We start from the raw sequence: 13510 nt of genomic DNA on the forward strand, positions 1-13510 counted from the left end.
TGTAGAAACAATATAAAAAAAGTAAAGGAAAAACATCAGATTTGACTTGTTAGGATCTTCACTCTTTAGGACCATGTCTTTGACACTGTTACTACCAGCAGATTATTTTCATTTTTTTAAAAAATGTAAATGTAACAAAAATAATATAAGTAAGTAAATAAGGGCAAACCTAGCCCAAATGAAAAGGTAAACAACTTAACCAGGAAGAAATGTTTGTTGTCAACATTGGAGGCAGAAGGCTGATATATACTACATACAGAGTAGTATACAGTAGTAGTAAAGTACTAGTAGTAGTAAAGTAAAGAGCAGTAAAGATGCAAACTAATCAAAAAATCAAATTAGATCCCTACATGTAAATGTGCAAACAATTTGAAGAGACGATTTACCACAAATGGAAAAATGTTCACTTTTGATAATAATCAAAGGGGTGTAAATTAAGACAATGGTGAGGGATACTTGATATTTGTTTTTTAAAGTTTATCTTCTTGTATATTCATTACACCCATCATGCGCTTCGGACTCACGACCCTGAGATCCAGAGTCCCAGGCTCTTCTGACTGAGCCTGCCAGGTGCTGCTGGGGTTTTTTTTAATTGGGAGAAAATGTAAAGCTCTTGGGGTAAGAGGATCAGGACACTCGCAGCCTGGACACTGCTCGTGGTTCTGCAGATGCGCATGAGACTTTCAGGAAGTTGTCCAGCTTACATATCAAGAGCTAGAAAGATGCTCACAATAGTTGACCTCAAATTCCCTATGTCTAAGAATCTTTCCAAAAAAAGAAAAGAAATCATATGCATACAGCTGTGCTATCTGTACTGGCAAGTAAGCCAGATGCTCTATCCCAGTGGAGGAGGTTGATAAATCATGGTGCCTCCATTCATCAGACCAGATGTCACCATCAGTACCTATGCAGCCACATGGAAATGCTCGTGATTATCTGGACCCAAAATTATATACGTAGTATAATTCTAACCAAAGTAGTATATATGTATATGTAGTATATGTAGTATAATCTATACCAAAGTAGGCAATTGAAAAAAAGAGAGTAAATAAAGAAGAATATTTGTGCGAGGGTAGTAAAAATCTGAATGATTCTGTTTTCCAAACTTCCTTTTATGTTTAATTTCTTTAAAAAAATTTTTAAGTTCGGGGCGCCTGGGTGGCTCAGTGGGTTAAGCCGCTGCCTTTGGCTCAGGTCATGATCTCAGGGTCCTGGGATCGAGCCCCGCATCGGGCTCTCTGCTCAGCAGGGAGCCTGCTTCCTCCTCTCTCTCTGCCTGCCTCTCTGCCTGCTTGTGATCTCTGTCTGTCAAATAAATAAATAAAATCTTTAAAAAAAAAAAAATTTTTTTAAGTTCAAATTTGTGGATGGGTTTAAAGTTTTATTCAAATATGTAGAGAGATATGTTCCTACAGAAGAGTAAATATTAAAATCATTTTAATTATCTCCAATTAATTTATAGTCCTACAATGATTATTCTAAATCTTATATTGGTTTTTAAATTTTATTTATTTTTTTATTAATCTTTTTCTTAACATATAATGTATTATTTGTTTCAGGGGTATAGTTCTGTGTTTGTTTGTTTGTTTTTCATCGTGATAATGTGTACTCTTTAATTCCCATCACTTGTTTTATCCATCCTTCCACCCACCTCCCTCTGGCAACCATTAGTTTGTTCTCTAAAGTTAAGAGTCTGTTTCTTGGTTTGCGCCTCTCTCTCTCTTTTTTTTCCTTTGCTTGTTTGTTTTGATTCATAAATTCCACATATCACCAAAATCATGTGGTATTTGTCTTTCTCTAACTGACTTCCTTAGCGTTATACGTTCTAGCTCCATCCATGTTGTTGCAAATGGCAAGATTTGGCTGAATAATATTCCATTAACTATATATACCACACTTTCTTTATCCATTTACCTATCAATGGACACTTGAGCTGCTTCCATAGTCTGGCTATTGTAAATAACGCTTCAATAAACATAGGGGTGCATGTATCCCTTTGAATTAGTGGTCTTGTATTTTTCAAGTAAATATCCAGTAGTGCAATTACTGGATCATAGGGTAGCTCTATTTTTAATTTTTTGAGGAATCTCCACACTGTTTTCCAGAGTGGCTGCACCAGTTTGCATTCCCACCAACAGTGCAAGAGGCTTCCTTTTTTCCACATCCTCACCAACACTTGTTACTTATGTTTTTTATTTCAGCCATTCTGACCCGTATGAGGTGATCTGTCATTGTAGTTTTGATTTGCATTTCCCTCATGATGACACATTGAGCATCTTTTCTTGTGTGTATTGGCCATCTGGATGTCTTCTTTGGAGAAATGTCTGTTTGTGTCTTCTGTCCATTTTTAAATTGGATTATTTGTTTTTTGGGTGTTGTGTCTTTATATATTTTGGATCACTAACCCTTTATCAGATATGTCATTTGCAAATATCTTCTCCCATCCCATAGATTGCCTTTTAGTTTTGTTCAGTGTTTTCTTTGCTATGCAGAAGCTTTTAATTTTGATGTAGTCCCAATTGTTTATTTTTGCTTTTGTTTCCCTTGCCTCCAGAGACCTTTCTAGAAAAAAGTAGCTATGGCTGGGTGCTTGTGGGGCTCAGTGTGTTAAACATCCACCTTTGGCCTAGGATCCTGGGATCAAGTCCCACATCCAGCTCCCTGATCAGTGGGGAGTCTGCTTCTCCCTCTGCCTGCCACTCCCCCTGCCTGTGCTCTCGCTCTCTCTCTCCCTCTCAAAAATAAATAAATGAAAATTCTTTTTTTTTTAAAGATTCTTTATTTATTTATTTGACAGAGAGAGAGATCACAAGTAGACAGAGAGGCAGACAGAGAGAGGGAGAAGCAGGCTTCCTGCTGAGCAGAGAGCCCGATGTGGGGCTCGATTCCAGGACCCTGGGATCATGACCTGAGCCGAAGGCAGAGGCTTTAACCCACTGAGCCACCCAGGCGCCCCATAAATGAAAACTCTTAACCAACTTAGCTACCCAGGCACCCCTTAATAAATGCAAATTCTTAAAAAAAAAAAAAAGTTGCTATGGCCAATGTCAGAGAAATTACTGCCTGTGTTCTCTTCAAGGATTTCCATGGTTTCAGGTCTCACATTTAGGTCTTTCATCCATTTTGAGCTTATTTTTGTGTGTGGTGGAAGTGGTCCAGTTTCATTCTTCTGCATGTGGCTGCCCAGTTTCCCCAGCACTATTTGCTGAACAGACTCTTCTTCCCATCATATGTACATTCCTCCTTTATCAAAGATTAATTCACCATATAATTGTGGGTTCATTTTCTGTTCTATTCCATTGATCTGTGGGTCTGTTTTTATGTCAGTACTATACTGTTTTAATTGCTATAGCTTTGAAATATAACTTGAAGTCTGGAATTATGATACCTCCAATTTTGTTCTCCTTTTTCAAGATTGTTTTGGTTATTCAGGGTCTTTGTGGTTCCATACAAGTTTTAGGATTGTTTGTTCTAGCTCTGTGAAACATGCTGTTGGTATTTTGAGAGGGTTTGCATTAAATCTGTAGACTGCTTTGGGTGTTATAGACATTTTAATATTTATTCTTCCAACCCTGAGCATGGAATGTCTTTCCGTTTCATTGCATCAACTTGAATTTCTTTCTTCAGTGTTTTTATAGTTTTCAGGGTACAGGTCTTTCACCTCTTTGGTTAAGTTTATTCCTAGATATTTTATTGTTTCTGGTGCAATTGTAGATGTGATTATTTTCTTAATTTCACTTTCTGCTATTTCATTATTAGTATATAGGAATGCAACAGAGTTCTGTACATCGATTTCATATCCTACAACTTTACTGAATTCAATTATCAGCCCTAGTAGTTTCTTGGTGGAGTCTTTAGGATTTTCTGTACATAGTATCATGTCATCTGCAAATAATGAGAGTTTTACTTCTTCCTCACCAATCTGGATGCCTTTTATTTGTCTGTGTTGTCTAATTGCTGTGGCTACAGCTTCCAGTGTTGAATAAAAGTGGTGATAGTGGACATCCTTTCCTTGTTACTGAACTTAGTGGAAAAGCTCTCACTTTTTCTCCATTAAGTATGATGTTGGCTGTAGATTTTTCATATAACACCTTTATTATGTTGAGATATGTTCCTTCTAGACCTACTTTGCAGAGGCCCTTTTATCACAAGTGGATATTGTACTTTGTTGTATGCATTTTCCACATCTATTGAAATAATATGGTTTTTATCCTTTCTCTTATTTTTTTTAAAGATTTTATTTATTTATTTGAAAGACAAAGATCACAAGTAGGCAGAGAGGCAGGCAGAGAGAGAGGGGGAAGCAGGCTCCCCGCCGAGCAGAGAGCCCGATCCCAGGACTCTGGGATCATGACCTGAGCTGAAGGCAGAGACCCTAACCCACTGAGCTGCCCAGGCGCCCCACCTTAAGTTGATTTTTTTAATCGAAAAAAACACAACTCTCAGCTGGAAAAATAAACATGTGAGAATATAAAAGGATAAAAGGTTAGGATATTTAAGAAGACGAGCTTTATATGACTTTAGAACAAATTACGAGGCAACAATAATTAAAATACTATGGTACCAGCTAAAGATTACACATATAACGTATTGAAAGAGAATCACTTGCCCAGACATAGAGCCTATCATATATCAAAATGCGAATATGTGATAAAGGAAAGAATGAAAAAGTGCTAAGAAATGTTATAATTATTTAATAAATGTGCCTGACATAGAAATATTTTAAAAAATTGGGGGGAGAATCTACTGGGTAATATATCATACTATATACAAAAAAATACAGTGTAGAGCACCAGGGTGGCTCAGTCATTAAGTGTCTGCCTTTGGCTCAAATCATGATCCCAGGGTCCCGGGATCGAGGCCCACATTGGGCTCCCTGCTCTGCGGGAAGCCTGCTTCTCTCTCTCCCACTCCCCCTCCTTGTGTTCCCTCTCTCTCTGTGTCTCTCTCTGTCAAATAAATAAAATCTTTTAAAAAAATACAGTGTAGGAGTATTAAAGAGCCAAACATCAAAAATCAAATCATGGCTAGAAGATTCCTAAACTAAAATTCAAAACTTGCATCAAGAATACCTGTGATTACACAAACATTTACATCTTCAGCATGTCAAAAAGTTGTTAGAGCAAGCAACAGCAACATATATTATGATCCAAGAGTAATAACCTCAAAGAAGTTGGTTAAAGAAAATCCACACAAGTATAGACAAAGGATTAGAAGAAATAACTCACAATAGAAAACTTCAACTAGAAAAACAAATTCCTGGGAAAATTCAGGGTCAACAGTAATCAAAGAGATTCTAAATCAAGCAATAACAAAGATCAGTTAACTATGAAATTTATAGAAATATTAATATCTAATATTGGTGAAAGGTCACTTATAAATTATTGGGGGCTATGTGATCTGACCTTTCTAGAAAGGATTTAACAAGTTACATGAAGAATCACAAAAATGTTTTTACCACCTGACCCAGAAATCCTATTTGGAGAATTCATATATGATGCAAAAGAAAATACAAAGTTACAAGCCATAAAGATGTTCATAAATCATTATTTATCCTGACAAAGTCAAAAACAAATACTCAACAGCTGAGGAACTGTTAAGTGTGATGTAGTCATTGAACCACATCTGGCATTAAAAATGGTTGCTAGAAAAAAATTAAATAAATAAAAATTTTTAAAAAATGGTTGCTAGAATGTCCACAATAGCCAAACTATAGAAAGAACCTAGATGTCTATCAACAGATGAATGGATAAAGAAGATGTGGTATATATATACAATGGAATACTACGCAGTCATCAAAAGAAATGAAATCTTGCCATTTGCAACAATGTGGATGGAATTAGAGGGTAGTATGCTGAGCAAAATAAGTCAATCAGAGAAAGACAATTTTCATACGATCTCCCTGATAGGAATTTGAGAGGCAACGTGGGGGATTTGGGGGTAAGGAAGGAAAAAATGAAACAAGATGGGATCAGGAGGGAGACAAACCATAAGAGACTCTTAATCTTACAAAACAAACTGAGGGTTGCTGGGGGGTCGGGGGGAGGAATGGGGTAGCTGGGTGATGGACATTGGGGAGGGTATGAGCTATGGTGAGTGCTGTGAAGTGTGTTACCCTAATGATTCACAGACCTGTACCCCTGGGGCAAATAATACATTATATGTTAATTTAAAAAAATGGTTGCTAGAAAAACTAGCAACATAGTTTTGGATAGTTCCCACTGGACTCGAATAAAAATTCTGGTGTCTTAAGCATCCCCCTTTCCAGAATTCTGCCTTAGTCTGGATTCTTTATAGCTAGAGATACTACTACACATATGAAGAAACTGGAAGGGAATAAAGAAAAGTCATTGCTTTACTGGGTTGCTGGGATTAGGGATGCCTTCTTTCTCTATATTCCAATGAACTGTGCTATATTGTTCTTACTAATTTTAAATATAGTGCTTATTTAAGAAATGACCTCTAGGGCGCCTGGGTGACTCAGTGGGTTAAGCCTCTGCCTTTGGCTCAGGTCATGATCTCAGGGTCCTGGGATTGAGTCCCACATCGGGCTCTCTGTTCAGCAGGGAGCCTGCTTCTCTCTCTCTCTCTCTCTCTCTCTGCCTGCTTCTCCGTCTACTTGTGATCTCTCTCTGTCAAGTGAATAAATAAAATCTTAAAAAAAAAAAGAAATGACCTCTAAAAAACAAACAAAAACAAGAGAAAAAGAAATGACTTTTTTTTTTTAAAGATTTTATTTATTTATTTGACAGAGAGAGATCACAAGTAGACGGAGAGGCAGGCAGAGAGAGAGAGAGAGAGAGAGGGAAGCAGGCTCCCTGCCAAGCAGAGAGCCCGACGCGGGACTCGATCCCAGGATCACGAGATCATGACCTGAGCCGAAGGCAGCGGCTTAACCCACTGAGCCACCCAGGTGCCCAAATGACTTCTTTCTAATTTAAACAATAGATAGTTCCTCATTTACATAATAGGACTAATAATAGTACCTAAAGATAAAGAAACAAAGGTCCAGGGAGGTCAAAGCAACTTGCCCAAGGTCATTCAGTTTGTGACAGGCCCTGCCAGGCCTCAAAGCCAGTCCATGTCTAAACCACAAGAATATACTGTCCCCTGCGAGTGTACCACATAAGCAAAAAATGAACAACTAAGAGGCTAGATTTGTAAAATAAAAGACCATCACTAAGTCCCAATGGCTAAATGAGTGGAGAACACATGCGAATAACTCACTTGGGAGGAAATGTAGCTTGTTTGCTAATCCTGTCCTAGAAAGAAGCTTATCTGACCCTCTCTCATGCTAGCTACCAGGCCCTCCAATCCTGGCCCTCATCCCAACCCCAGGGGCCCAAAGCACCTGTCTGTGCTATGCTATATCAGGGAAGTCATGGAGACTTTGCAGTGGGGACCCCTTCAACCCAAGCCCCCACACTTACATGATCAGCCATGTTGGTGTGGCCTCCTGCGTGGATGAGGGTCCGGGTCATGTCCTCAGAGCCACCGAGGACTGCGTAGTGGAGACAGCTCTGTTTTTTCTAGAGGGAAACAGGCATCAGTGCCCTGTCCTGAAAGTCCCTCACAGTGGGCCTTTGGTATCCATTATTCCATTTGTCACACACACACCCTCCGGGATAATTACCCTCTTGAACTCTGAGGCTGGAGAAATCAATGCCTTGCCCAGGCCTGGTGACTAGTAGAAGGAGCTCACCATGGTCCTGGCTTCTCCCTGCTTCCTATCACAAACTGCAGAACATACATCAAAGCCCGCACAATTCCTAGGCTGGTAAAGACATGCGGGGTATACTCTGAGGTTTTCAAAGAGGGGAGCAAGTAAGATTTGCCAGCCCAGAGCAAACCGCACCTGGCACACACAGCCCTGCCAGAGCTGTTTTCAGCCGTCCGGGCGGGAGCCAGGCAGCCCAGGGGCAAGGCTTCATCCTGATGGGCCCTCTGAGTGCCCCCCTTCAATCCAAGCCCACCCCCAGCCAAACAGCAACCTCACATGAGCTACTCCCCTCCGCTCCACCAGGAGGACCCCTCTAGGCGACCAGCTGTCCCAGACTGCCCAGACTGTTCCCCAGGATTTTCAGTTTGAAAACCAGGGCAGTGTGGGGCAAACTGGGACAAGCTGCTCACTCTCCCAAAGTCCTGTCTGAACTGAGTGCACAGGGTGAGTGGGAACCAGTCCGCCTCCCAGCAGGAAATGTAATCACTTTGAGTCAGCCCCTACTTCAGAGGCCCTGCGAGGGGTGGGGTGTCCAGATAGAATGTGTCCTCTGCCGGAAACCGCAAACCAAGGCGAGAGCACAGGGCCCAGGGCAGTGGGCAGCTCCAGCCCTGCCCATGTCCACCAGATGGACATGACCTCCCCGGTCCCTAAACTCCTATGCTGCTACTGCTGGGGAGATGGCCTTGACACTTCACTTCTACGTCCCCTCCCAGTCCCGAGCACTGCTCTGGGCATAGAGAAAGGGCTGCTGCTCAAAGAGCAGCACCACGCAGATGCAAGGACGCAGGTGGTTTCCCTAGGGCAGATACTTTCCCCCTCAAGGTGGCTCTTGGTGTCTTCCCAACACCCTGGGGCAGCTAGGGAAATTCTGCAAATTAAGTTTTTGTGACTTATGAAGTAGTATTCGCGTTTGGGGGAGGTTAACACTGATGTTATTATTGAATTTACATTTGCCATTTTGCTACTTATTTTCTACATGTTTCCTGTCCTTTTTGTTCTTCTGTTTCTCCTTGATTGCCTTCTTTTGTGTTAAACATTATTCGCATACTATCTTAATTCCCGGGCTTTTAAACTATTTTTGCTATTATATTTTATTTATTATTATTGCTTTATTATTGAAATTTAGAACATATAGAGAATTCCAAACCCTGAAGCCATTCAATCAGTGAAGAGAGATTATTTGTCATTGATCTAAAAGTAAAAAGCAAAACAAAACAAAAATGGCAACTCCCTACCTAAGGCCATGATACCCCGTTTCCAGGACACAGAGAGAATTTCCAGTTGCTGCTTAAGGAGTCAGTAGTGAGAGAGAAAGGAGGCCTGTCCTGGGCTCCAGCTCTGGGCGCTGGGGTGGCTCGTGCACAGGCAAGGCAAACCTTCCAGCCATGAGCTCTGCAGTCTAGGGAACAGGCTTTTCAGCCTCAGCTTGGCTTTTTGCTGGCTTGTGACCCATGGAAGTCACTGGATCTCTCTAAGCTTCTGTTTCTTCATCAGTAGGAACAGGGGGAACTTTTCTGAAGTAACTGTTGTAAAGGGGGCCCACGAACAACCAAGTACCCAGCAATAAGAAGACACGAACAGGTGTCAAGCTCCTAGCACCCCCGATGCTGGGAGGTGTATTTACTCCTCCCAGCAATGGAAGAACGTGACTACATAGCGTCCCCATTTTATAGTTGGGAAATGAGGCTCATCGAATTGAAGTGACTTGCCCTCGGTCACAGGGCTCAGCAGCGGAGAAGCCAAGAGCAGACCCTGGGGCCTGCAGCCTGAGGGCCCCTATTTACACACGTTCAGGAATCATTGACAAGGTTAGAGTTCAGAAGCCAAGGGCAGACATCCGTCCCCTGGGGGAGGACTGACTACCTGGGTGAGGAGCAGCTGTACACAGTCGGGGTGGACGCCTTCAGCCGCCGCGTGCAGGGCGGTCAGACCTTCCTGAAACACACGGGGAGAGTGTGAGGACGGCAGGGAGGCTGAGGCCAGACTCTGAGATGAGAGGGACCCCTTGCGCTATGGCTCCAGAGCTCTAGGAGCTCTCCATGGCCACGCTACTGAGGACGACAATCTGGGTCATTATCCGTGGTTCCCTGAGCCCCGTACCCGATTTTCTCACGTTGAGGAGCATGTGGTACATTGCCTTCCGCCTCCACATCCCTGCTCAGGGTCTCACCCTCCAAGCTGCCCCGCCCCCTGTCCTTGGTCTGTGCATTTTCACTCCAGGAAGCCTCTAGCAGGGGAAAATCAGGCTGCACCTTGGGCCATCCGTTCCTCGAAAGCAGGGAGCAAGCAAGCGTCTCTGCCTCCTTTGGGCGGTGACTCACCGCGTTCTGCTCCTCCAGGTCCAGCCTGATGTCCACAAGCCGCTGCAGCACAGCGAGGTGGCCCCGGCCAGCAGCCAGGTGAAGGGCCGTGTTCCCCTCCTGCAGGCAGAAGGGCTCCCGAGGGACTGGTAGAATCACAGACCCTTGAAGGCCCTGGGGACCTGCTGGAAATGCCCCTCATTGTATAGACATAGAAGCTGAGGTCCAGAGAGGGGAAGTGACACATCTAGGGTCACAGAGCAAGTCGATGAAAAACTGCAGCCCCGAATGCTGGGCCAATGTCTCCCTGCCCCTGAGAAGTATGCCTCGAACTGCAGCAAGGGGCACTTCCAAGGTCCAAGTCCTGATCCTTCCTTACACTTGAAGGCAGACACAATACTTGGGGGTAAAAAAATCCCTACTTTGCATGCCCCTGTCTAAAGCCAGTCCCTCCTTGAGCCATCCTAGATCCATCCCCTCCCTCTGCTCAAGGCCACAGCTCCAAGGACTGTCCTTGGCGCTCAGGTTGTGCCCAGGCAGCCAGCTGCATGGCCCAGTTCAAAATGGTAGCTTCTCATTGAAGAGTGGGGCCCTGCTGACCACACTATTTAAAACTGCAGCTCCAGGGGCGCCTGGGGGGCTCAGGCAGTTAAGCATCTGCCTTTGGCTCAGGTCACAATGTCGGAGTCCTGGGATGGAGCCCTGCATTGGGGCTCAGTGGGGAGTCTGCTGCTTCTCCCTCTGCCCATCCCCTTACCGCTTGTGCTGTCACTCATGTGTGTGCTCTCTCCCTCTCAAATAATAAAATCTTAAAACTGCAACTCTCACCCTCCTGTCCTCCTGATCCCCTGATCTTGCTGGACTTTTCCTTCCCTTTTCCCCCATAGCACTGATAAACTAACACACTATAATTTGCTTGTATACTATGCTTATTGTTTATTGTCTGACTCTTCCTGCTAGAACATAAACACCTCAAGGGCAGGGATTGTTATTTTTGTTCTCCAGCGTTTCCCCGAGTGCCTAGAATAGGGTCTGGGGCATGTGGCAGACATTCAGTAAAATATTTGTCCAATGAGTAAATACTGTGATGGAGAGACTGACATGTGACTCCTGGCACTTAAGAGCCCCAGGGCTGGTAGTTGTCTCACACTTGAGAAGTCTAAAGGTGACAGAGTCACAGCCAAGGGAGGTGGCTCCCCTGGGTGTGGCAAAGGGCACACTGCTCTTTGTATCAGAAGTGGCTCTTGCCAAGCGCAGATTGGGGTTGTCCTTAAAGGGATCTTTCTGCAGGGCAGCTGGGAGTCTCAGTCAGTTAAGAGTCCGACTCTTGATTTCAGCTCAGGTCATGATCTCAGGGTCCTGAGATTGAGACCCATATCAGGCTCTGTGCTTGGCGGGGAGTCTGCTTCTCCCTCTCCCTCCGCCCCACCTTCCCCTCTAAAAATAAATAAATCTTTTTTTTTTTTTTTTAAATGGGATCTTTCTGCAGAGGACAAGTAGTGGTGAAGGGGTCCCAGCAAACAGGAAGAAAGCTGGAAGGGGCTAGCCAGAGAAGCAGATTCCCCAGTGAGCTGGAAGCCCAAGACAGGGCTCGATCCCAGCACCCCAGGATCACGACTGATCTGAAGGCAGATGCTTAACTGACTGAGCCACCCAGGCACGCCAATATGGGCATGCAATTTTGAAAGCTTCTTTCTAGAATTTCCAATTACAAGATTCTGGGTAAGGATCAGAGCTGGGCTTTTCTTGTTTTCCAATTTGGGTGCTCCCACCCTCCTGGCACCCTGAGTACAATCCTGTTACTTCCTCTGAGCTAGATGCATCCTGGCAGGGGCTGTCCTTCACTCCTTTCTGTGCTCCCTGTTCCTGGCCAATAACCCTCACAACATAGCCCAGAGCATGACCTGCTTAGCCGGTTTCCAGAATGAAGGAAATCAGCCTAATTTGATTCTCAGGACTAAGAGGACGAGTGTGGACAGCTGGATTCCATGCAAACCCCAAAGGCTCAGTGCCTCAGGAGGCAGCAGCCCTGGGCGGGGCATCAGGTTGCTGGTTCCAAACCCAGCCCAACCTTTGTGTTGCTTTGTGACCTTGGCTAAAGCATCCCCTTCTCTGGACCTCCCATCTATAAAATGAGAAGGTCGAACTGGTCCCCAGTGAAGGACACTTGCCGTTCTAAGCCCCTGTGTGCATTTGCCTATCATTAGTTTATAAACAGAACTCCTCTATCCCGGCCAAGCACATTAATCAGAAGATTAATAATGGAGTTTGTCCCTTTATTGGAGCATTGTTTAGAATTTGCTGCAACATACTTGCGTAATGATTCACAATGGCCCACTGATAAGAGTCATTTTCAGGGTAGTCCCGGCAGGCCCAGCCCTCAGCTCTCCTCAGACTGGTGAAATCCTGCTTGAAGCTCTCCACCCTCCGCCAACTGCTGCCTCCTCCAGGTTTTCATCCTATTTCTGTCATGACCACTTAGATGACTAAATGACACAGATGACTAAATAACCAGGAGGTGCATGGCTACCACCATCCCCTAACTCTTCTCCTCACTCCCAGCAACAGACAGCCCCAAGGGCATCAAAATCCTGTCAAACCCACCCTGGCAGTACCACTGGCCAACAGACTTGCCATCCCAGCTCCCCACAGCTGGCCACAACTTTCTACCAATGTGGCCGCCCAGGATCCCTGAGTGAAAACCTGTGTCTCAGAGATCTTTGGGCTTCTCACGCCCAGCACAGGACAGGCCCATAGCACTCGCTCAAAATATGCCTGCCAGACGAACATCAGACCCTCTCTGGTCCTTAAGCCGTCTGCTCCTCCAGCATGCTGGCGACAGAAGTTGGTGCAGGTCAGCCACCAGCGCCCACCCTGGTCAGGAGCCCAGAGTTTGGACTGACCCTGGCACCCAGTTACAGTACCTTGTCTTTCACACTGTGGTCACAACCAGAGCCCACAAGGAAGTCCAGAGCATCCAGCTGCCCATGCTCTGCCGCCCGGTGGAACGCCGTCCTTCCCAGCTGACCAGGTAGGGGAAGAAAGTGACCCTTCTGTACCCTGTAGGAGGCACACTGCCTACCTAGCCAGCCACTCAGGGCTTGCAGGGGCCTCTCTTGCCTCAGGAACTCTCCCCTCCCCTCGACCTTCACACCTGACCTGGAAAGCCCAGACCAAACTTTCCAGCAAGACCTACTGGGTGGTCCCCTCAGTGAAATCCTTCTGTGGCTCCTGCTGCCTGCTGAATACAGGACCAATTTCTAAGGCATGAGGTGGTGGAAATTTCCACAAGGGGCTCCCAACATGGTCCTGGCTCCCACTCCCAAAATTCCAGTCCATCTGAACTCACATTCAAAGGGCCCTTTTCCAGTTCTAAAGCCCTAACAATGTTCTATTTACAAAATCTCCCTGCTTTCCAATCTTATCAACAAAATCCAGTTCACTCACTAAATGCCGCCTTCTTTGGGAAGCAGGAAGCAGTGGCTCC

The 13510-nt window shown here is 44.6% G+C and overlaps 1 protein-coding gene across 1 annotated transcript in view; it reads right to left on the minus strand.

Annotated features, from left to right (window-relative positions):
- The window catches only part of ANKDD1A (ankyrin repeat and death domain containing 1A), a 41166-nt gene that overhangs the window by 12703 nt on the left and 14953 nt on the right, over positions 1–13510 (minus strand). The window contains 4 exon segments of the mRNA XM_032864712.1: positions 7431–7529; positions 9587–9658; positions 10045–10143; positions 12948–13046. Of these exon segments, the coding sequence (XP_032720603.1) occupies positions 7431–7529; positions 9587–9658; positions 10045–10143; positions 12948–13046 (369 nt within the window).

Source organism: Lontra canadensis, unplaced genomic scaffold (assembly GCF_010015895.1).
Source record: "Lontra canadensis isolate GAN:19392208 unplaced genomic scaffold, GSC_riverotter_1.0 scaffold28, whole genome shotgun sequence".
NCBI lineage: Eukaryota > Metazoa > Chordata > Mammalia > Carnivora > Mustelidae > Lontra > Lontra canadensis.